Source organism: Bombina bombina, chromosome 8 (genome assembly GCF_027579735.1).
Source record: "Bombina bombina isolate aBomBom1 chromosome 8, aBomBom1.pri, whole genome shotgun sequence".
Taxonomy (NCBI): Eukaryota; Metazoa; Chordata; class Amphibia; order Anura; family Bombinatoridae; genus Bombina; species Bombina bombina.
This window is the reverse complement of record NC_069506.1, coordinates 231,566,716-231,592,740: the sequence shown is the minus strand read 5'-3', so window position 1 is coordinate 231,592,740 and position 26,025 is coordinate 231,566,716. Positions and strand designations below refer to the sequence as shown.

The window sequence follows — 26,025 nt, the reverse complement described above, 5'->3', positions numbered from 1 at the left end:
TCAGCCCAGAGGTACATGCTGTACAATCACAAGCTACTGATATAGCTGATTATGATGACCTATTCCTCACTGATACTATTGGTAAGCTCCCAGTTACATATCATATGCACCTGGCTGAATAGGTGCATAACACAGTGTGTGCCCCAAGAAAGGATCCAGCTGGCCATGAAAGACAAAGTGGTTCAAGAGCTAGAAAGGATGAACAAATTGGGCATTATTCCACCAGTGGAGGAGACTATTCCTTGGCTGTAATTAAGAAGGATTGTAACGCATATGCATTGATACTGTGCCCCTTAATAAGTAGAGCAAGTGATAGCTGATATAACACGGGCAAATTTCTTTAGAATTTTAGATGCAAAATGCGGATTCTGGGAAATCCCTCTGGATGAGGAATCATCAAAAATCACAACCTTCATGAACCCATTCGGAAGGTTCAGGATTTTATGAATGCCATATGGGATTTTCAACTTAAAGTTTTTCAGAGATCCATGGAGCAGCTCTCTGTGGACAGTGATGTGAAATATGCGTGGATGCATCCTGATTTGGGGCTCTTCCACTGAGGAACATGACCAATGGCTTAAATGTATACTAGACCATGTCAGAGCCATCAATCTGCAGCTTAACCCAATTAAATGTCACTACAGGGGTAGGCAATCTCCTCACAAATAAAGGTATCAAGCCTGACCCAGATAAAGCAAAGGTCATACACCAAATGCCTGCCCCAGAAGACAAACATGGACTACAATTATCTCTCAAAGTTTATACACCACTACAGTGAGATAACGGCTACCTCCATCAGTTCCCGCGCCAAGATGCTGATTGGTGTTGGACAGAAAAACATGTTGCTGCTATAGAATCACTTAAAGCACATCTGACAAATCCACCCGTCTAACTGCATCTTTTTTCTTCTTAAATCCACCTGTCTAACAGTATTTTCAGGTACACAAGCTGGTGATATTGTCTGCTGATGCTTCGCAGCACGGTCTTAGTGCAGTATGCCTTCAAGATGGCAGGCTTGTGGCATTCACGTCAAGAGCTCTTACTAAAACTGAAGCAAGCTATGCATAAATTGAGAAAGAGCTCCTAAAACTAGTTTTCGCTTGTACAAAATTCCATGATTATATCTATAGCCGCCTTGTGACCATGAAGATGGATTATCAGCCACTAATAACTATACTGTGAAAATCCTCTGCACACAGCATTAGTGTGTATCCAGTAAATGATACTCAAGCTTCAGTGCTACCACCTAAATGTTGTCTTTAAACAAGGCCATGAACTGTATGTTGCAGATGCTCTTGTACGTGCACACCTCCCCACCACAGACAATCCTGGAGGTATTGAGAATTATGACGTGCTAACTCTGGATGGGGTGTTGTCGACCAGAAGGATTGAAGAATTTAAGCAATACACACAGGCAGATGCTACCTGCACATGTATTTTGTACATCATTCTCAAGGGCTGGCCTGGCTCATCTATAGAAGTCCCACATTGTATATATACTGGATGAGCTGACTGGATGATGGATTAATTATTCGTGGTCACAGGTATGTCATCCCTCACTCCCTCCAGAAATACTACTTGACACAACTCCATTAAGGTCAACCTGGTATCCAGTCCACTAAGTGAAGGACATGTGAAAACTAATTTTGGCCCACTATTTACAGTGACATTGACAAGGAAATTTCCAGATGTGCTCTGTGCAATGCTTCAAAACAACCAGAACCCTTACAACTTCTCCAGGTACCTGTCAGGGTACCAGGAACCAGACAAAGACGTAAAATGTTAAATTAATCATAACTTTATTAAAAAATAACAAAAAATAATAAGTCCAAAAGCCAACTGGCAAGCCAGGAGTCAAAGTCAGATCAGATAGTCAGACAAGCCTGTCAGGAACCAAAGGGAGTAGTCAGACGAGCCGAGGTCAGGAACACGAAGGTCAGCAAAGTCAAGAACTAGTATAATCAAACATAAGAAAAAAAGATACCTCACAAAAGCACTCTTAGTCCAATTTTAAGTTTACTCTAATAATATAGTTTACAATGTCATATAAACTACCTACTGTGCACAGTGGTCACACAATACAAGTTAGTTAGTAGATATCAAACTTATAATGTATCTAACTAACAATAAACAGAAAAAGAATAGTTAAAAGGAAACAATGCAGAATAAACAATAATATGCAGCTCATATAAAGGGAACAGTTCATAAGCAATGATACTTATCCTCCACTGTGTTGTAAATAGCTCAGTCAGTGCAAAGTTCCCAAATGAATATGATCTCCTCCGATTTCAAGAAACAATGATATGATTGTAATCCCAGGGCTAACTTGAAAGAAATGACAGGCGATCCTGGAGGGAGCTAATGTACCAAGCATCCACAGCCAAAGACCGGGCAACCCCAGTACACACTAGCCGTGGCTCGGATAAGACTTTGCTGGCCCGGCAGCGTTACCCTCTACGCCTCCATGTGCGATTCCAAGTGCTTCCTGTTAGTACCGGAAACTGAGGAGTAAGATAGCTCCAAATTGTGCTGCATACAGCGTTGCTCCCAAACAGCAGGCTCAGTACCAGGCTGAGCTAATGCAATTGCTGACGTACGTTTCACCAGATAAACGGCTTCTTCCGGGCATGTGTATAATAAGTTCAGTTTCCTACTTCATATTTAAAGCGGAACCTTGTGCAGATGCCCCCGGAAATTAGGCCAGTGAATATAAGTTCCTATGCATAACAAATATACTTCAAATTCTCTATTCATCATGTAAATAAATCTTACATTTTTCTGTTATAACTGCTCTTATTAATTAAGTTACATTCAATATCACTTAATATATTTACCAAGAGGTTTGGTCCACAAATGAGATCCATATATAATTCTTCCTAGCAACCTTTGGCAACTCACGGATCATTTAAAGTGACAGTGTTCAAATATTGAAATATTTCATTTATGGTTATTAACTGTTTTTATTTCTCTATTAGTCAGCACACTTATTTACTTCTATTTACACAGTTGTCCAATAGCCCACCCCACATAATAAATGTAATTTGTTATTCCCCAATATATCCTATATTATTTAAGGTTTTAACAAACAATTATCCTTTACAGAAAATGGCCCAGATTATTTTCCTCATTCACACCATATGGGGCTAGGGTACCTAAATTAAAGATCCACCTACTTTCACGTCTTAGTAGGATATTATCTACATCACCTCCTCGTGTACCCAGGCTAATTTTGTCAATTCCAATTAGCCTGAAGGTACTAGGTGATGAATTATGAAATTCAGTAAAGTGTCTTGCTACACTTGATGTATTTACATCATGTTCGATGTCCCTAAGGTGTTCCAATGTGCGATCACGTAGGGCCCTTGTCGTCTTCCCGACGTAATAAAGGGGGCAACTGCATTTAGCTAAATAAACTAAGCCTTCAGTCCTACATGTGATCTTGGAACGTATCTTATAAACAATTCCTTTATTATCAGAGAAAAAATCTTGCTCTTTCTATGTGATTGCATGCTTTACACTGTTTACACGGATAACAGCCCGGCTCACGGCCAACTCCATCCAACCAACTGCCACCCATATGTGGTCGAATGAAGTGGCTGTGAACCAGGCTGTCCCGTAAATTTGGTGCCCTTCTTGCTGTAAAAAGGGGTTGTGGGGTGAGAGCTTCACACAATTTCGTGTCAGAAAGGAGGATATGCCAATATCTTTGCATTATCTTGCGTATGTCCTCCCAGCTCTCATTAAAAGTTGAAATAAATCTAATCTTTCCTAGATGTACTAAAAATGCTATCTTCTTGTGAGCGATTTTTTTGGCGTTGATATGCCACACTAATTAGCTTTTTAGGATATCCTCTTTGACTGAACCGTTTAGTCAGTTCTCTAGATTCTGCTAAGAAATCTGCTTCCGTGGTACAGTTCCTACCACGGAATTCCAACTGAGATTCAGTTCCCCTCCACAGGAGGAACACGTCATCTATGTAGCGTTCCTCCTGTGTACTCTAGCATTCCCCATGCAAAAGGGTTGCAGGCTACAAGATACTATCTTCAGCAAAGAGGCAGTAACTTTCAGAGTCATACAGACTTTATTTGTGAATTATTTGAATTCGCCTTAACAAATAATTTATTTGTGTTTGATGATAGATACTTCCTGCAACTAAGAGGCACGGCTATGGGGGCCAAATTTGCGCCCTCATATGCGTGCCTCTACTTAGGATTTTGGGAAAATCTTTATGTGCTTGACTCCCCCACAGTGAGTGACCACGTCACTATGTGGCTTCGCTACATAGATGACGTGTTCCTCCTGTGGAGGGGAACTGAATCTCAGTTGGAATTATTTGTTGATTCCCTCAACAATGAAATATTTAATCTTAAATTTACACTAATTAAAGATCCAGGAACAATTAATTTTTTGGATGTCACGGTCATGGTAAGGAACGGCACGTTAGTCACTAAGGTGTTTCGTAAAGCTACTTCTACAAACAGTATTCTAAGGGCAGACAGTTTCCATCCAAAATATCAGATAAAAGGTATTCCTATTTCACAATTCTATCGTGCTCGTAGGAACTGTACCACGGAAGCAGATTTCTTAGCAGAATCTAGAGAACTGACTAAACGGTTCAGTCAAAGAGGATATCCTAAAAAGCTAATTAGTGTGGCATATCAACGCCAAAAAAATCGCTCACAAGAAGATAGCATTTTTAGTACATCTAGAACTAAAGCTAGAGGTAGGGATCCCCAACAGGGAAAGATTAGATTTATTTCAACTTTTAATGAGAGCTGGGAGGACATACGCAAGATAATTCAAAGATATTGGCATATCCTCCTTTCTGACACGAAATTGTGTGAAGCTCTCACCCCACAACCCCTTTTTACAGCAAGAAGGGCACCAAATTTACGGGACAGCCTGGTTCACAGCCACTTCATTCGACCACATATGGGTGGCAGTTGGTTAGATGGAGTTGGCCGTGAGCCGGGCTGTTATCCGTGTAAACAGTGTAAAGCATGCAATCACATAGAAAGAGCAAGATTTTTCTATGATAATAAAGGAATTGTTTATAAGATACGTTCCAAGATCACATGTAGGACTGAAGGCTTAGTTTATTTAGCTAAATGCAGTTGCCCCCTTTATTACGTCGGGAAGACGACAAGGGCCCTACGTGATCGCACATTGGAACACCTTAGGGACATCGAACATGATGTAAATACATCAAGTGTAGCAAGACACTTTACTGAATTTCATAATTCATCACCTAGTACCTTCAGGCTAATTGGAATTGACAAAGTTAGCCTGGGTACACGAGGAGGTGATGTAGATAATATCCTACTAAGACGTGAAAGTAGGTGGATCTTTAATTTAGGTACCCTAGCCCCATATGGTGTGAATGAGGAAAATAATCTGGGCCATTTTCTGTAAAGGATAATTGTTTGTTAAAACCTTAAATAATATAGGATATATTGGGGAATAACAAATTACATTTATTATGTGGGGTGGGCTATTGGACAACTGTGTAAATAGAAGTAAATAAGTGTGCTGACTAATAGAGAAATAAAAACAGTTAATAACCATAAAGGAAATATTTCAATATTTGAACACTGTCACTTTAAATGATCCGCGAGTTGCCAAAGGTTGCTAGGAAGAATTATATATGGATCTCATTTGTGGACCAAACCTCTTGGTAAATATATTAAGTGATATTGAATGTAACTTAATTAATAAGAGCAGTTATAACAGAAAAATGTAAGATTTATTTACATGATGAATAGAGAATTTGAAGTATATTTGTTATGCATAGGAACTTATATTCACTGGCCTAATTTCCGGGGGCATCTGCACAAGGTTCCGCTTTAAATATGAAGTAGGAAACTGAACTTATTATACACATGCCCGGAAGAAGCCGTTTATCTGGTGAAACGTACGTCAGCAATTGCATTAGCTCAGCCTGGTACTGAGCCTGCTGTTTGGGAGCAACGCTGTATGCAGCACAATTTGGAGCTATCTTACTTCTCAGTTTCCGGTACTAACAGGAAGCACTTGGAATCGCACATGGAGGCATAGAGGGTAACGCTGCCGAGCCAACAAAGTCTTATCCGAGCCACGGCTAGTGTGTACTGGGGTTGCCCGGTCTTCGGCTGTGGATGCTTGGTACATTAGCTCCCTCCAGGATCGCCTGTCATTTCTTTCAAGTTAGCCCTGGGATTACAATCATATCATTGTTTCTTGAAATCGGAGGAGATCATATTCATTTGGGAACTTTGCACTGACTGAGCTATTTACAACACAGTAGAGGATAAGTATCATTGCTTATGAACTGTTCCCTTTATATGAGCTGCATATTATTGTTTATTCTGCATTGTTTCCTTTTAACTATTCTTTTTCTGTTTATTGTTAGTTAGATACATTATAAGTTTGATATCTTCTAACTAACTTGTATTGTGTGACCACTGTGCACAGTAGGTAGTTTATATGACATTGTAAACTATATTATTAGAGTAAACTTAAAATTGGACTAAGAGTGCTTTTGTGAGGTATCTTTTTTTCTTATGTTTGATTATATTGATTACTTTATACCTCAGCACCGATATCACTTTATATCTATTGTCCTAAGATATTATTAAACCTGAGCAAAGCGAACATTTGAGCAAAGTCAGGAACTAGCCAGGGATCAGAAGAGACATCAAACTAGCCAGGTTAAACAAAGAGTCAGGAACACAGGAACTCACAGAGAGGTCAAAGACAATGCAAGGGCAATGGCAAACTGGACTGAAGCAGTAAAATAAGGACTGATGAAATCATAATTCTTGGACTGCAACCTGTCTTTCTCTGATGATGTTCACCAGTTTAGCCATAAGAGGGAAACTGAGAGTAGTGAGCAGTGTTACACACTCTGCTACAGGCAAGGGGAAAAGACAGGCGAGTCTAAAAATGACATCCAAGATAAAAAGCAGCACTGCAGCTGATATATTTGAGTGGACAGGCAAGAATTGCTTGGTCTTGCTAGATTTGTACTCTGGTTGATGGGATTTTGACGCTCTCCTGATCCTTTCCAGTACCACTGTAATCAGGACGTTAAAGCAGCCTCTCTCTGTACATGGGGTTCACCACCAATTGAAGACTGACAATGCAAAATCATTTTCAAGTAGGAAATTTATGAACTTTGCTTACCAGTGGGATATCCAGCATGTCACCAGCATTCCCTATTACCCTAGATCCAATGGTCTGGCAGAACATGGTGTCAGGTCATCCAAGTATCTCCTAGAGAAATGCACACATAATGGTTCTGACATTTATGCGGTTCTACTCGACCTGCGCAACACACCCAGTTATGGTATGCCTTCTCCGGAACAGTGTTTACTGTCAAGACGCACCAGGACTCTGATCCCTGTGGTCTCATCTCAGCTCCTGAGATATATACATACATAGATATAATATACATATTAATGTTTATAAATTAAGACTTTTTAATACGTTTAGTGAAAATATGATATGCAGATTTTGAATCCCAATTTTTTTTGCAATATGATTATATCAAAACAAAGTAAAAAAATATATATTTTTTTAAGCATTACTCTTTCTAAGTGATGGTTTTGAGATCTTCCAGTGTGAAGTTATTTTTAAAGTTTGTCCTATGACCCTGTTCCAGTAACAAGAATACCACATGGACAAACACGATACACACACACATGCTCAAGTACGCACAAACACACATATATAACTATATGTACACACATTCCACAGATATGCACACACATGACTAAATAACTGAGATATTTTGTGCAGCTACTTAGGGTTGAAGCAACTCATATTTCTAATGACATTTACAGATGCTGACTAATAAAACAAAAAGATAGACCAGCAAATAACTAGATGTCACAAATACAATTAGATACTCACCGGTTGGTCTTGGTGGGTTACAAAGTTCTGTTCTGCAGCAGGTGTACATAATTTGCAGTTGCATAAAGGGTGATGAAAAACTATAAATTCGACCACATTTATCAGCGACCCCACAGTATTGGTGAAAACTCGAATACAAAGTTACTATAAAATAGCAAAAATCAAAATACAACGTTAAAAGCTTTAGAATTTTAAATGTGTAAAAATAACATCTTTTAGCAAAGAAAAAATATCTGATGTAAATGTTAGTGAATACAGGAAAATAAGTTCCTTTGTTTCATTTTTGAGAAATACAATACAAAAACTAGCTAACCTAGAGCAGCCATCTAGTATAAAGTTATCATAAAAGCCTATAGGGTACAAAGAAGAAAAATGCTGTATCATTTCCACCTAGAAAGCAACGATGCCCCACACTGTTAGTGCTCAGCTGCTCTTATATCTGCCCTTCACTTGTAATCTAGGCAATTGTATATTGATTCAAAATGCAAGATGTTGTCAGTGATACTGACAAGATAAGTGTGGTGTGACATATGAAGCTTTGCATTTAGAAATACTGGCAAATTGTAAAGAAATATTAAACTCAAAATATAATTATTGTGTCTGCTTGTCTTGCAATTTACTTCAGCAAAATGCAATACATTTCAAACATTTTGGGTTAGATTACAAGTAAAGCGCTAATTTATCGTGCACCCATAAACAAATTTGACTGTTCACTGGCGCACAATAAATAACCAGCCATTACAAGTAGCTGGTAGAGAAAGATGTGATAAATCATATCTAAGTAGCGCAAATCCTTGAAATAATATAAAAAATATACTATATATATATATATATATATATATATATATATATATATATATATATATATATATATATATATAAAAACAACAAACGTATAATAAAAGAAGTGCACTGAAATAATGAATATTATGCAACTATAAAAACTATATAAATATTCAAGTCCAATATGTGCAAAGAATGCACTAGAATCCGGCTGCTCCTCTAAGACAGGTGAATCCACAGACCTTGATTGTATGCACAGAATCTAAAAGACAGAGGAGAGGAGCGCAGACTCAAATGCAGGGTATAAAACGTTTTAATAAAAGTCACACAGACAAATGGCAACTCACAAGAAGTAAAGGTTAAAACAGCATATTGTGTATCATATACACAAGAAAACGTATCCCCTCGGCGTGTATATCACCAGGACGGCTACAGGAAAACAGATGTGCTGCTGTGTTCTCCCCTAGACTCCAGATCCAGGCTGGTAGTGAGTCAATTTAGCAGTCCGTTTTCAAGGTATAGAAAGTGTACACTGAAAGGGTGACAAGCTAGCACTTACATAAATCATGGAAACAAGGCAAACAGTTTGATTCATTCAAACAGATCCTCGGCACTCATACCACACAGTTCCTAGGTGCAGACCTGGAACTAGGGCGGCCTCACAGGATCGATAGGCTAAAAAAGTGGGCGGGGCTCTACGCGTTTCGTCCCAGCAACGTAGGGACTTTCTCAAGAGTGATAGAATCGGATAATGCAATGATCTTTAAAGGAGGTGTGTATATGCCACCAATAGGTGAACGGTAACCAGTGACTCACAGTGACATCAGATAAAAACATCATCCGAGTATCGTGGCAAAAATAAGTTATTAAAATGATCTTGTATAGTACAATATTGCAGATACAGGGGCAAATACAAAAAGCACATGCAATACATAAATATCAAACAAAAGTGTTTCGATAATAAACAAATATTAGTAATGATTAAAAAAAATATGCTTTTTGTTATAAAAAGACCAATATTATAAGACATTACATACATAATAATAATATACATTTTCCTAAAAATATTAAAAAAAGAACATTCTTAAAAAGCAGGCTGACAATGAATGTGACTCCTAAGGATAAGCTAAATAAATAAGACACACTACATAACAGAGAATTCCATGGACTAAAAAATACACACAAAATACATGCAATAATTATCTTAAAAACCTCATACATGTAATTAATAAAAAAGGGGATTTCCTATTGAATAATTTATATATGGGGTAAAAGATAAAAATTCATGATTACCAACAAAATTTAAAACAAGGATTAATGCTAATTAATCATTGCATTAATCATTGTTTTAAATTTTGTTGGTAATCATGAATTTTTATCTTTTAATAACTTATTTTTCCCACGATACTCGGATGATGTATTTATCTGATGTCACTGTGAGTCACTGGTTACCGTTCACCTATTGGTGGCATATGTGGGAGTGTCAATACACACCTCCTTTAAAGATCATCGCATTATCCGATTCTATCACTCTTGAGAAAGTCCCTACGTTGCTGAGACGAAACGCGTAGAGCCCGCCCACTTTTTTAGCCTATCGATCCTGTGAGGCCGCCCTAGTTCCGGGTCTGCAGCTAGGAACTGTGTGGTATGAGTGTTGAGGATCTGTTTGAATGAATCAAACTGTTTGCCTTGTTTCCACGATTTATGTAAGTGCTAGCTTGTCACCCTTTCAGTGTACACTTTCTATACCTTGAAAATGGACTGCTAAATTGACTCACTACCAGTCTGGATCTGGAGTCTAGGGGAGAACACAGCAGCACATCTGTTTTTCCTGTAGCCGCCCTGGTGATATACACGCCGAGGGGATAAGTTTTATTGTGTATATGATACACAATATGCTGTTTTAACCTTTACTTCTTGTGAGTTGCCATTTGTCTGTGTGACTTTTATTAAAACGTTTTATACCCTGCATTTGAGTCTGCGCTCCTCTCCTCTGTCTTTTAGATTAAGTAGCTGGTAGAGTTCGTTAACCAGAGATCAGATCTCTGGTTATGTCAGGATAATGGCATACTTATTCTCTGCACTGTCCCTTTAAAGCATCCTGCTCCCATTAACATCAGCCTATTTAAGGCCCCTCCCAGCATTTTCACATTGCTTAGTATTGAAGTTTGTCTTAAACCTTAACCTGAGCCTGCTCTCTGTGAGATTTATCATACTACTTCTGTTTGTTGGATTCCTCTACTCCACCTAACTGGATTTCTGTTGTCATCCTCTCCTTCCTGCCTGCTTCTCCCTCAGAAGATTCAGCTATTTCAAAAGCCTCATTCCTACCTTTACCTCTAACTCAGTTTCCCCTGCAGCTCACCGGCCTTGGGATTCACCTTTCACAGAGCTCCGCTTCCTCATGCTGTGACGTCATCAGCCAGCTGCTACTGAGCTTCCCTGCTCCCTCTGGCAAGTCGCCATTACAACCCGGTGTTTGCAACTATCATTATAACAGTTCTGTTAGCAGTAAGCCAGTCTCTGAATTTTTACTTTGCTGCTATACTCTAAGATTAGTATCTCAGTTGCTGCTGTTATTTTCTGTGACTTTTAGTTCATTCCCTCATATCATGCTGTTTTACCGTAACTCTGTTCACAATAGCAATTGCTTATTTTTTCTATGATCATAGTACCATTTTTTCCTTGCTTATTTATTTTTTACCTTTATTAATGTTAAAATCTCAGGTTTATCTGAGCATACCCCTGCTGCATTTACTTTCTCACAGTGACTACCCAGACACATGTGGCAGCCATAGGGAATATGCTCAATTACTGCCTGTATACTAAAACTTTGCAATAAGGAATAAGGTTTTACATAGCTGCCTAATTCCTAAATTTTGTTTTACCTTTTCACTCTGTTGCAAACAACCATACAATTTTTATTGTTTTTTCATTCCAGCAGTTGTGGTCCAAATAACTAAGCTGCACACATTTTTTCTTTCTTAGTTGTGCCTGACATAATACTAAGCCCAAACTATGGACCCAGCTGGAATGAACGCACATGTGCAAAATATCACACAGAGGGTTGATTTATTAACTGAAGCTGTTAATACTTTGAAAACAGAAAATGATACTTTAAAAGCTTATATCAGGGATGTGGTTGATATGAGGGTACCTATATTAGAACCACAGGTTAGTACACCAGAAAAATTTAGTGGTGAGAGATCTGAGTATAGAGATTTCAAGAATGCTTGTTTGCTTATGTTCTCCCTTAAACCTCATACCTATCCCACTGATAGAGCAAGGGTACTCACAGTTATATCCTATTTGAGAGGTGAGCCCCGCACATGGGCCAACACTTACTTTGAGAATAACGATGATATACTTAATTCGTTGGAAAGTTTTTTTTCTGCTATGGGTCAGCTATATGAGGATCCATATAAACAGCTTACTGCTGAAACTGCAATGCGAGGCTTGAAACAAAAGAAAAGAGTAGTTGAGGATTACATTGCCGAATTTAAAAAATGGGCGAAAGACACTCAATGGAATGACCTTTCACTGAGAAATCAGTTTAGATTAGGCCTTTCAGAAGGAATTAAGGATGAGTTGTCTAGATCTGAACTACCACATACTCTTGAGGCTTTAATGTCACTTAGCATAACTATAGACAGAAGACTGAGAGAGAGACAGCAGGAGAGATCATTTCATGAATATCCTGCAAAGAAACAAAATACACCCAGCCCCAGCAAATCAACTGCTGAACCTATGGATATAGGTTTTATAAAGGGACCATTAACCCCTGAGGAGAAGATCCGACGAAGGGCTAATAACCTCTGCTTATACTGTGCTTCAGACAAACACACTGTCAGGGACTGTCCTTCCCTCCTGAAACAAAACAAGGGTAAGATGTATAAAGAACCTTTTTGTTGTACCACTCAGGATCATGCTCTCCCTTACCTAAATTTATCTCTTCTTTTACAGTGGGAGTCACATCGAATCAACGCTCCCGCGATTATTGACTCAGGAGCTACAGCCTCCTACATAGATACTGTATTCACTAAATTCAATAAAATTCCACTTGTGCAAAAAAGGTCTCCTGTGTTATTACGTGGAATAGATGGTAATCCAATCACATCAGGTCCAGTTAAATATCAAACAATACCCTTACTTGTTGTTACCCCAGACCACCATAGGGAGTATATGTCATTTGATATAATATCATCCCCTATTTCACCCATAGTTCTCGGTATAAACTGGCTCCGAATTCATAATCCTGAAGTAAATTGGTCTACCTCAACAGTCACATTTAATTCTACATTCTGCTCTACTACTTGTTTCCCAGCTACTATTTTGCAAACCACTGAATCCAATGAGACAATTCAAATTCCTGAGGTTTATAAGGATTATGCAGATGTATTCAGCAAAACCCAGTGCGACAATCTTCCTCCTCACAGGAAGTATGATTGTCCTATTGAGATCATACCTGGCTCTGAGATCCCCACGGGTCATATTTACCCACTCTCAAACCCTGAGTTAACACACCTTAAATCTTACTTAGATGAAAATCTAAGGAAAGGTTTCATCCGTCCCTCCAACTCTCCAGCTAGTGCTGGGATTTTTTTTGTTAAAAATAAGGATGGCTCATTGAGGCCAATCGTAGACTACAGACAACTAAATAAAATGACAGTAAAAAACAGATATCCTTTACCCCTCATCCCGGAGTTAATTGAAAGGTTGGAGGGAGCAAAATTTTTCACAAAATTGGACTTAAGAGGAGCCTATAATCTCATCCGAATTAGATCTGGAGATGAGTGGCTCACGGCGTTTCGAACAAGATACGGATTGTTCGAATACGTTGTGATGCCTTTTGGGCTCTGCAACGCGCCCGCAACTTTCCAGCACTTAATTAATGACATTTTTAGGGACATATTAGATGTCTTTATTGTCATCTATCTGGATGATATTTTAATTTATTCCAAGACCTATCAGGAACACATTTCCCATGTTAGACAAGTTTTATCAAGGCTCAGAGGTAACCACTTGTATGCTAAGGCTGAGAAATGCCTGTTCAATTCACAGACCATATCCTCTCTGGGATATGAAATTTCTCCTTCAGGTATCCATATTGAACAAAAAAAGGTTGATGCAGTTTTAAATTGGCCCATACCAACAACTAAACGTCAAGTTCAGTCCTTCATGGGTTTTGCGAATTTCTACCGCAAATTTATTAAAAATTTCTCCAAACTTGCTCTTCCTTTAACTGTTCTAACAAAAAATAATTCACATTTCAGGTGGACTAAAGAAGCACAATCCGCTTTTGATTTGTTCAAACAAAAGTTCACTTCAGCACCAATACTCCGTTTTCCTGACCCTAATCTACAATTTGTTCTTGAGGTGGACGCCTCAAATTCTGCTATTGGCGCTGTTCTCTCCCAAAGAGAAAACTTGTCAAAACCGTTACATCCTGTGGCTTTTTACTCCAAGACTTTGAATAGTGCGGAACAAAACTATCCTATTGGTGACAAAGAACTCTTAGCCATAAAACTCTCCCTGGAACACTGGCGACACCTCCTTGAAGGTACTTCCATTCCTACACTCATCTATACAGATCATAGGAACCTGCAGTACTTGAAGGCCACTAGAACCTTGTCAGCAAGACAGGTTCGCTGGAATCTCTTTTTCTCTCGTTTTAATTTCCTCATCACATACCATCCTGCTGGAAAGAACCAAAAAGCTGACGCACTATCCCGGTTACCCACAAGTCTTCCACATCAAACGACCGACCAATCCATCATACCAAAAGAAAACTTCATTTCTTTTACTCTCGAAGTCTCATCTAACCTTAAAAAGGAACAGTTGGCCGACTCTACAAAGCCATCACACCTTCTTCAACTTAATACTCAAGGACTTTATTCTCATGATTCAAAGATATATGTTCCACCTTCCCTCAGACTCATTCTCCTTCAATCTGTACATGATTCACCTCTAGCTGGTCATCCAGGTATCCATAAAACTCTCGATCTAGTAAAAAGAGATTACTGGTGGCCTCATATGGCAACTCAAGTTAAGGACTATGTAAACTCTTGTCTTAATTGTACCATTTCAAAAAGGGATAAACACTCTCCCTATGGGTTGCTTTTGCCTTTGCCTACTCCAAAGAATCCATGGTCTGAGATTGCTTTAGACTTTATTGTAGATTTGCCAGTCTCTTCAAAGAATACCACCATCCTTGTCGTTGTAGATCTCTTCACGAAGATGTGCCATTTCATCCCCTTCTCCAAACTTCCTACCGCTTTGGAGACAGTTCATTTGCTTCTCAAACATATTGTTAAGTATCATGGACTTCCCACTTCAATCCTCAGTGATCGTGGCAGTCAATTTTCTAGCAGACTATGGTACCATTTCTGTAAAACTTTATCTGTTGAGAGAAAGTTAACTACTGCTTACCACCCGCAATGTAATGGTCAAACTGAACGTTGTAACCAGTGGTTGGAACAATTTTTAAGACTCTTCTGTTCCTCTCAACAACATCTTTGGAGTGACTTCCTGCATTACGCTGAATTTTGTTACAACAACACTATTCATTCCACTACTGGTCAAACTCCCTTCTTCGCAAACTACGGTTTTCACCCCAAGTTTCACATCCTACCATCTTCTACCGTTCCAGTATCTAGTATATCAGATTTGTCTGATTCCATCTCTTCCAACTTTAAAACCATCGAGTCCAACATCATAGCAGCAAAACAACTCCAGAAACAGTATTATGATCGCCGCAGAACTCCGCCTCCTGTCTACACAAAAGGTGATCTCGTCTGGCTATCCACCAAACACCTAAGTTTGAAAACCCCTTCGAAAAAACTTTCTCCGTTGTTCATTGGTCCATACCCTGTTGAACTCGTCATTAATGCCAATGCTGTCCGGCTTAAATTACCCGATAATTTAAGGGTTCATCCCACATTCCATGTATCCCTTCTCAAACCCTATAAGGATCTCAGGGATTTCTCTTTACAAACGTCTCTTCCACCTATTTCTCTCGACCCTGAAATGGAGTATGAAGTTCACTCAATCCTGGATTCCCGTTTCCGCAGGGGACGTATTGAATATCTTGTTCGTTGGAAGGGTTTCTCTACAGATGATGATTCCTGGGAACCAGCTACCAACATATCCGCTCCTCGTTTGATATCTCATTTCCACCAGAGACATCCGGATCGTCCTGGGCCTTGAGCCTCTGGAGTGGCTCCTTGGAGGGGGGATTCTGTCAGGATAATGGCATACTTATTCTCTGCACTGTCCCTTTAAAGCATCCTGCTCCCATTAACATCAGCCTATTTAAGGCCCCTCCCAGCATTTTCACATTGCTTAGTATTGAAGTTTGTCTTAAACCTTAACCTGAGCCTGCTCTCTGTGAGATTTATCATACTACTTCTGTTTGTTGGATTCCTCTACTCCACCTAACTGGATTTCTGTTGTCATCCTCTCCTTCCTGCCTGCTTCTCCCTCAGAAGATTCAGCTATTTCAAAAGCCTCATTCCTACCTTTACCTCTAACTCAGTTTCCCCTGCAGCTCACCGGCCTTGGGATTCACCTTTCACAGAGCTCCGCTTCCTCATGCTGTGACGTCATCAGCCAGCTGCTACTGAGCTTCCCTGCTCCCTCTGGCAAGTCGCCATTACAACCCGGTGTTTGCAACTATCATTATAACAGTTCTGTTAGCGGTAAGCCAGTCTCTGAATTTTTACTTTGCTGCTATACTCTAAGATTAGTATCTCAGTTGCTGCTGTTATTTTCTGTGACTTTTAGTTCATTCCCTCATATCATGCTGTTTTACCGTAACTCTGTTCACAATAGCAATTGCTTATTTTTTCTATGATCATAGTACCATTTTTTCCTTGCTTATTTATTTTTTACCTTTATTAATGTTAAAATCTCAGGTTTATCTGAGCATACCCCTGCTGCATTTACTTTCTCACAGTGACTACCCAGACACATGTGGCAGCCATAGGGAATATGCTCAATTACTGCCTGTATACTAAAACTTTGCAATAAGGAATAAGGTTTTACATAGCTGTCTAATTCCTAAATTTTGTTTTACCTTTTCACTCTGTTGCAAACAACCATACAATTTTTATTGTTTTTTCATTCCAGCAGTTGTGGTCCAAATAACTAAGCTGCACACATTTTTTCTTTCTTAGTTGTGCCTGACAGGTTAAATAAAAAAATGTCCTGTAATTGCCCCCAAAATTAAGTGTAAGGTTCTTTATAAAACATAAAAAATGTAGCATCTTTATTTTTTGTATAAATAACTGCACAAAGCCGTTATAAGGGGTTAAAGTGTGCGGATGTGGGGCGTTAGGAAAAAAACGCACTGAAAAGTGCCTTTACAGTGCGGTCTATGGAGACTGTGTTATTCCTTTAAATACATATGTATATGCTTATACTGTATAAATATATATTTATCAGTTAATATATATATATATATATATATATATATATATATATATATATATATATATATATATATATATATACATACACTCATATAAACAAATAAATATATATATATACATATATTTAACCTTTTGCTGCCCATCGCTGTGTAACTTAACCCCTTCGCTGCGCTAGGTTCTCTGCCTGGTATTACTAGTGTAAAGCAAATATTGACCTCACATAAGCGCAATTTTGTGCTCCACTCGTAATCTAGCCTGTTGTGCTTGATTACAAGTAGAGCACAAAATATTAGTGATATTGGCATCTACTTATCAAGCCGTCAACCCCAAATACGCTGGAATTCAGCAGCATATTTGTGGCAAGCCTGATTTGCTTTAGTTATCAAACCCTACAGACTTGCAAAAGTAGAATTTAGTGACGTAACATACGATCCGCCGGACTCAGTCCGACACAAATCGATGCTTACGTCACTCCAGATGTTCCGAATGCAAGTTTGGCACAATCTGACTACTTTTGCTAGTTATCAAATAACTAGCAGGTACGCTCGGCATTATTCCGGCCCAGCGTACCTGGTTTTCAATCTGCCGCCCTGGAGGCGGCGGATGCCATAGGAATCAATGGGAATCTGAAAGCAGCGAAAGCTCATTTTCGCTGCTGCCCAATATCGCATTGATTCCTATGGTAATGTCTACACCTAACACCCTAACATGTACCCCGAGTCTAAACACCCCTAATCTGCCCCCCCTACACCGCCGCCACCTACATTATACTTATTAACCCCTAAACCGCCACTCCCAGAGCCCACCACCACTCTAATAAACTTATTAACCCCTAAACCGCTGCTCATGGCCCCCGCCGCAACTAAATAAAGTGTTTAACCCCTAAACCGCCGCTCCCGGAGCCCACTGCCACCTACATTATATTAACCCCTAATCTGCCCCCACCTACACCGCCACCACTATATTAAATGTATTAACCCCTAAACCTAAATCTAACCCTAACCCTAACACCACCTAACTTAAATATAATTTAAATAAATCTAAATAAATTATTCCTATTTAAAACTAAATACTTACCTGTAAAATAAAACCTAAGCTAGCTACAATATAACTAATAGTTACATTGTAGCTATCTTAGGATTTATTTTTATTTTACAGGCAAGTATGTATTTATTTTAACTAGCTACAATAGTTATTAAATAGTTATTAACTATTTAATAACTACCTAGTTAAAATAAATACAAAAGTACCTGTAAAATAAAAAATAACCTAAGTTACAATTACACCTAACACTACACTATAAATTAATTACCTACATTAACTACAATTAACTACAATTAACTACAATTAAATACAATTAAATAAAATTATCTAAAGTACAAAAAAAACACTAAATTACAGAAAATAATAAAATAATTACAAGATTTTTAAACTAATTACACCTAATCTAATCCCCCTAACAAAATAAAAAAGCCCCCCAAAATAAAAAAGCACTACCCTACACTAAATTACAAATAGCCCTTAAAAAGGACTTTTTGTAGGGCATTGCCCCAAAGTAATCAGCTCTTTTACCTGAAAAAAAAGTACAATACCCCCCCCAACATTAAAACCCACCACCCACACAAACAACCCCACTCTAAAACCCAGCCAATCCCCCCTTAAAAAAACCTAACACTAACCCCTTGAAGATCACCTTACCTTGAGAAGTCTTCACCCAACCGGGCCGAAGTCCTCAACGAAGCCGGGCGAACTGGTCCTCCAGACGGGCAGAAATCTTCATCCAAGCCGGGCAGAAGAGGTCCTCCAGATGGGCAGAAGTCTTCATCCAAACTGCATCTTCTATCTTCATCCATCCGGCGCAGAGCGGCTCCATCTTCAAGACATCCGACGCGGAGCATCCTTCCTAGCCGACGACTACCAGATGAATGAAGGTTCCTTTAAGTGAATTAAGGTATGAAGAATCGGAATTAAGGTAGGAAAAATCCTATTGGTTGATGCAATCAGCCAATAGGATTGAAGTTCAATCTTATTGGCTGATCCAATCAGCCAATAGGATTGAGCTTGCATTCTTTTGGCTGATTGGAACAGCCAATAGAATGCGAGCTCAATCCTATTGACTGATTGGATCAGCCAATAGGATTGAACTTCAATAGAATTCTATCAGCCAATTGGAATTGAAGGGACGCCATCTTGGATGACATCACTCGGGTAGTCGTCGGCCAGGAAGGATGCTCCGCGTCAGATGTCTTGAAGATGGAGCCGCTCCGTGCCATATGGATGAAGATAGAAGATGCCGTCTGGATGAAGACTTCTGCCCGTCTGGAGGACCTCTTCTGCCCGGCTTGGATGAAAACTTCTGCCCGTTTGGAGGACCACTTCACCTGGCTTCGTTGAGGACTTCCGCCCGGTTGGGTGAAGACTTCTCAAGGTAGGGTGATCTTTAAGGGGTTAGTGTTAGTTTTTTTTAAGGGGGGATTGGGTGGGTTTTAGAGTAGGGTTGGTTGTGTGGGTGGTGGGTTTTAATGTTGGGGCGGTTTGGAACTTTTTTTCAGGTAAAAGAGCTGATTACTTTGGGGCATTGCCCCGCAAAAAGCCCTTTTAAGGGCTATTTGTAATTTAGTGTAGGGTAGGGCTTTTTTTATTTTGGGGGGCTTTTTTATTTTGTTAGGGGGATTAGATTAGGTGCAATTAGTTTAAAAATCTTGTAATTATTTTATTATTTTCTGTAAATTAGTGTTTGGGTTTTTTTTGTACTTTAAATAATTTAATTTTATTTAATTGTAGTTAATTGTAGTTAATGTAGGTAATTAATTTAATTATAGTGTAGTGTTAGGTGTAATTGTAACTTAGGTTAGGTTTAATTTTACAGGTACTTTTGTATTTATTTTACCTAGGTAGTTAGTAAATAGTTAAAGGGACACTGTACCCAAATTTTTTCTTTTGTGATTCAGATAGAGCATGCAATTTTAAGCAACTTTCTAATTTACTTCTATTATCATTTTTTCTTCGTTCTCTTGATATCTTTATTTGAAAAAGAAGGCATCTAAGCTCAGGAGCCAGCAAATTTGTGGTTCAGAACCATGGACAGCAATTGTTTATTGTTGCTACCCAATCAGCAAGGACAACCCAGGTTGTTCACCAAAAATGGGCCGGCATCTAAACTTAAATTCTTGCTTTTCAAATAAACATACCAAGAGAATGAAGAAAATTTGATAATAGGAGTACATTAGAAAGTTGCTTCAAATTGCATGCTCTATCTGAATCACAAAAGAAAAAATTTGGGTACAGTGTCCCTTTAATAACTATTGTAGCTAGTTAAAATATATACAAACTTGCCTGTAAAATAAAAATAAATCCTAAAATAGCTACAATGTAACTATTAGTTATATTGTAGCTATCTTAGGGTTTATTTTATAGGTAAGTATTTAGTTTTAAATAGGAATAATTTATTTAGATTTATTTAAATTATATTTAAGTTAGGGGGTGTTAGGGTTAGGGTTAGACTTAGGTTTAGGGGTTAATACATTTACTATAGTGGCGGCGGTTTAGGGAGGGGCAGATTAGGGGTTAATAAATACAATGTAAATTGCGGCGGTGTAGGGGACGGCAGATTAGGGGTTAATAAATATAATATAGGTGGCGGCGGTGTAGGGGGCGGCAGATTAGGGGTTAATAAGTATAATGTAGGTGGCGGTGGGCTCCAGGAGTGGCGGTTTAGGGGTTAAACACTTTATTTAGTTGCGGTGGGTGTAGGGGGGGCAGATTAGGGGTTAATAAATACAATGTAGGTTGCAGCGGTGTAGGGGGGGCAGATTAGGGGTTAATAAATACAATGTAGGTTGTGGCGGTGTAGGGGGCAGCAGATTAGGGGTTAATAAATATAATATAGGTGGTGGCGGTGTAGGGGGCGGCAGATTAGGGGTTAATAAGTATAATGTAGGTGGCAGTGGGCTTCAGGAGTGGCAGTTTAGGGGTTAAACACTTTATTTAGTTGCAATGGGCTCCGGGAGTGGTGGTTTAGGGTTAATACATTTATTAGAGTTGCGGCGGGCTCCAGGAGCGGCGGTTTAGGGGTTATTAACTTTATTTAGTTGCAGCGGGGTCCGGGAGCGGCGGTATAGGGGGTAAACCGTTTAGTATAGTGTGGGTGCTTAGTGACAGGGTACCAATAAAGCTGGGAAAAAGCCGAAGAGCAGCGAGATCGATGACTGTTAGTTAACAACAGTCCGCTGCTCATCGCCCCGTACTTGGTGCGCGGCTTTTTGACAGCTTTTTTGGTAATTTTGGAGAACCTATTCAGGTCCGCGGCAGCGATGTTAGGCAATCTTAGGCGAGCGTATTGGTGCGGCGAATGCAGGTAAGTTGATGGCTTGATAAGTAGATGTCATTGTGTTCTAACACTGCTCAAGTTAAATCAATAGCACTCTTATTCTTGCACTAATATTACAAGTTGAAAGTAAAAAGTTATCGCTTGGGAGAAAACGTCAGGCATGACAGCATCTAGCGTTCTGATAGCGTGGCCATGGAGCATACTACAAAACCCTGTTCTGGCTTTCATTCGAGTATTAACCCAAAGGTTCACTAAGCCAAGTGCACTAAAGCCAAATGTACTTTAAGAAATAGTTTAAATAGCATTATTTTGCATATATATATATATATACATATACACAGTACGTTTATAAAAATTGTGTGGGACTGCAATATTGATAGGAAAGCCTGCACTCTCAAAAGGGCTCAACTTGTAAGCTAGGCCATTATATGCATATATAGTGAAATGCAGTGTTTAATTAGCTTATATATACAATGTATATGCAAAAAAGTCCATTGTCTGCTATTTATTCTTGCTCTGTTTCATACAGCTGGTGAACAAGCGCTTCGAAGAGCCCGAATCGTGTACATCTTCATCTCTGACCTTTTTGCTTTTATTATGTGGTTTTCTGGAATCCTAGGTTTTTGAGGATTTTTTCTTCTAAAGATTTTAACATTTTTCTCTATCTGGATCCTGGGCATCTTACTTGAGTGTGTCGTTGTTTGTGTGGACTAGTTAGTAAGAGCAATTTAAATCTATTTCATTTTTATAATAATATTTTTTTAGATTATTTTTCCAGTTATATCAGACCATTAATGATTTAGTTATATGTCATTAAATATGCATCAATAGATCATTTACATTAATGAAATTATTAGGAGGTGAACTTTCTCCAGTTTAATAGGTTAATCAATCATATTTGATCAACTTTTCAGCTGTACTTTACAATTAACATTTATCCTCAAATGTGCTTGGTTCTCTTGGCATTCTTAGTTGAAAGCTAAACCTAGGTAGGCTCATATGCTAATTTTGAAGCCCTTAAAGCCCACCTCTAATCTGAATGCTTTTTTATTTGCTTTTCACAACAGGAGACTGCTAGTTCATGTAGGCCATATAGAAGTTATTTAAGAGTCAGCACAATACAGCACTAATTGGTTAAAATGCAAGTAAATAGATAATACATTTTAAAAAAAGTCATGTGATCAGGGGGATGTCAGAAGTTGCTTAGATACAAGGTAATCACAGAGGTAAAACATATATTAAAGGGACAGTCTAGTCAAAAATAAACTTTCATGATTCAGATAGGGCATGCCATTTTTTAATTTTATTTTATTAATGTTTTATACCAACAATAATACATAACATTATAATAAAACAATGCAATGCTTGCGTCTAATGAACCCAATAAGTAGATAAATAAAATGTAAGGAAGACACATCAACTCTACTCCTTTTATCAGTTAAGTAGTAGATCTGGACTTTCTTCACTTGAGTTTCTTGATACATTATTGGGGTTTTTATATTTATAATTTGATAACAAAACAAAAAAGCACAGCCTGCCTAACAGAAAAATGTAAAAGTCAAAGGTTATTGTCCCTCAGCGATCTTAGAGGGTGTAAGACTCAATACAGGGAATTGGTTAGGTTACCACTCAGTCTCACAAATATCGGGGCTGTTAAGTCACAATCCCCTATTCTGATCCTAGACTGAGGGCCCAGTATGGGTTAAAAAGGAATTCTCAACTCTGCAGACAGGATTAGCTCAATTAGTGAAAGCTGAATCCAATACTTGCTGAACAGAGGAGAAAAGGATATTAGTGCCTGTATATAAGGATTAACAGGCAAGAGTGAGACAAAAATGAAACTTGCATATAATACTGAAGAATAGGTAGAATATTTATACTTATACTTAAGCTAATAAGTCAGTTCACTTGCAGGAGTATCAGAAAATAGAGTCACATATATGAGAAATGCAGCCTTTTCCTGGAGTGAATGTACATAGGCACAGATTTCAATGCTAAGTTCAGTTCACAGCATATAAAATACAAGTTTGCAATAAAACCTGATGAGTCCAGCAAATACTTTCAAAATGGTAATGCCAAAGGAATATTCAGTACCTTTAATCCTGTGGTCTGGTGAAAGATTCTGCTAGAGGAAAAGCAGCAGTTACCTGGAGTCCAGTATCGCCAAACAGGAAGTGCAGGCTGTGAGTATAGCAGAGGAGCTGCTGACAGGCAGGGCAGAGGAATTCTGAAAAGCACAATCTGTGAGCTGTAAGCCTAAAAGCTTAAGTAAATGCTGAGGAGACAAAAAGGTATTTGTAGCAAGCATAAGAAATAACAAAAAGTTGCAGGAAATAGATTTTGGTGAGTTCCTGTAAGTAGGCTCAGGTAGAGATCCAGAGAGCATGTAGATTGCTTCAGCACAAGCCAGGATACTCAGCATAAGGATCAAATTACAGAGCACAGGATTTAGTTAGGAGGAGCCTTATAAAGGGTTCAAATTTAAAGGGACAGACAAACTGACAAGACCTCAGACATGACAGAACCCCCCCAAAGGAGCCACTCCGAGGCTCAGGGCCTAGGACGATCAGGATTCCTTCGATGAAAGAGAGAGACCAAGTGAGGAGCCGTCAGATTTGTGGAGGGTTCCCAAGAATCCTCATCATGGGAAAACCCCTTCCAATGGATGAGATACTGCAGCTCATTGAGATGAAAACGGGAATCCAAAATGTCCTGAATCTCATATTCTGGAAGCAAAAGATCAGAAATCGGGGGAGCACAACTAGAGAAGGGAGGAGCCCCAACTGTAGAGGGCTTAAGGAGCGAGACATGAAAGGTGGGGTGCACTGGAATGGAGTCCGGCAATTCCAAAGTGACAGCGTTGGGATTAATAACCCTAGATATCCTAAACGGACCAATATATAAGGCAGCCAGTTTCTTGGTACGAACCTTCAGATGCAGATGTTTAGTCGATAACCAAACCATATCACCAACTACATAAGCAGGAGGTTGCCTCCTGCGTAAATCATAAAAGGTCTTCTGTTGTTGTTGAGATGTTTTAAGATTGTCCTGAATGATCCGAAAGTGTTGAGATAATTCGTTTATTGTGTCATTGACCAAGGGAAGGATGGTGTCTTCTCTGGGATATAAATGAAATCTAGGATGGAAACCGTAATTTGCATAAAAAGGTGAAACTTTTGTAGAAACATTAACTGCATTATTAAAAGCAAATTCGGCAGTAGGTAGTAAAGACAACCAATCATTCTGTAAGAAAGCACAATGACAGCGTAAGTATTGCTCAAGTGTCTGGTTTGTTCTCTCCGTTGGTCCATTTGTTTGGGGGTGATATGAAGAGCTGAGTCTGCGCTGTATTTTTAAAATGATACATAGTTGAGTCCAGAACTTTGAGGTGAATTGAGAACCTCTATCTGATGTTATGGTATCTGGAAGTCCATGCAACCTAACAATATGAGAAAGAAAAAGTTTTGCAGTTTCAGAGGCTGTAGGTAAGGAATGACAAGGTACAAAATGAGCCATCTTGGAAAACAAATCGACGACCACCATGATGCAGTTATGGTTGTTAGAGCTAGGAAGTTCTACCACGAAATCCATAGCAATGTCTTTCCAAGGCCTATCAGCCACGGGTAGAGATAAGAGGAAACCATATGGAGCTGCCTTGGATGGTTTCGCCATAGCACAAATAGTGCAAGCTTTGATATGTTTATCAACATCAGATGACATGGAGGGCCACCAGAAATCCCTTTGTAGGAGATGTTTGGTTCTACGGAATCCAGGATGACCACATATAACGGATTCATGGACAGAATGCAAGATCTCTTTTCGTAGATTTGAGGGTATGTAGAGCTTTCCATCATGATAATACAGACCATCCTTATTTTTGGTAAGGTAAGGCAGAGGTAAGTCGGGATCTTGTTTTTGAGAGGACTGGAGGTTGGTAGTGAAATCCAAAGCTAAACCAATAAATTTACTTTGGGGAAGTACACTACCAGTTGTGTTGGAATATGAAGGTCTTAAAACTTTCCTGGAAAGAGAATCGGCCTTACCATTTTTGCATCCAGGCCTGTATGTAATAAGGAAATCAAAACGACTGAAAAATAAGCTCCATCTGATTTGACGTGCCGATAATGTTTTATTGGTTTTAAGGTATTCCAAGTTTTTATGGTTGGTGTAAATCAAAAAAGGAATGGTTGTACCTTCCAGGAGATGCCTCCAAAATTCAAGGGCAGATTTTATGGCCAGGAGATCTTTTTCTCCAATGAAGTAGTTCAGTTCTGGGGATGTCATAACTCTTGAAAAGTAACCAACGGGATGCATGGGGGTGTTGGGTGTTTTTCTTTGCGACAAAATAGCTCCCAAGCCATAGTCAGATGCATCAACCTCCAATATATATTGCAATTGGGGATCAGGAAACTTAAGAATTGGAGCAGTAGTGAAAGAGTGTTTCAACTTTTGGAAAGCTTGTTCTGCTTGAGGGGTCCAATGGAATGTTGATGAATTACCACTTAAAGAAGTGATAGGTTTAGCAATAGAAGAGAAATTTCTGATAAATCTTCTATAAAAGTTAGCAAAACCAATGAAACACTGTATGTCCT

The 26,025-nt window shown here is 38.9% G+C and overlaps 1 protein-coding gene across 1 annotated transcript in view; it reads right to left on the bottom strand.

Moving 5' to 3' along the window:
• LOC128638138 (protein RoBo-1-like) overlaps positions 1-23,838 on the bottom strand; it is a 95,349-nt gene extending 71,511 nt beyond the window's left edge. Inside the window, exons 1-2 of the mRNA XM_053690001.1 lie at positions 23,528-23,838; positions 7,892-8,035 (exon numbers count right to left, since the gene is read on the bottom strand). Of these exons, the coding sequence (XP_053545976.1) occupies positions 7,892-7,955 (64 nt within the window). The 5' untranslated portion in view covers positions 7,956-8,035; positions 23,528-23,838. The remainder of the gene's footprint in view (positions 1-7,891; positions 8,036-23,527) is intronic.
• Positions 23,839-26,025: the final 2,187 nt, after the last annotated feature.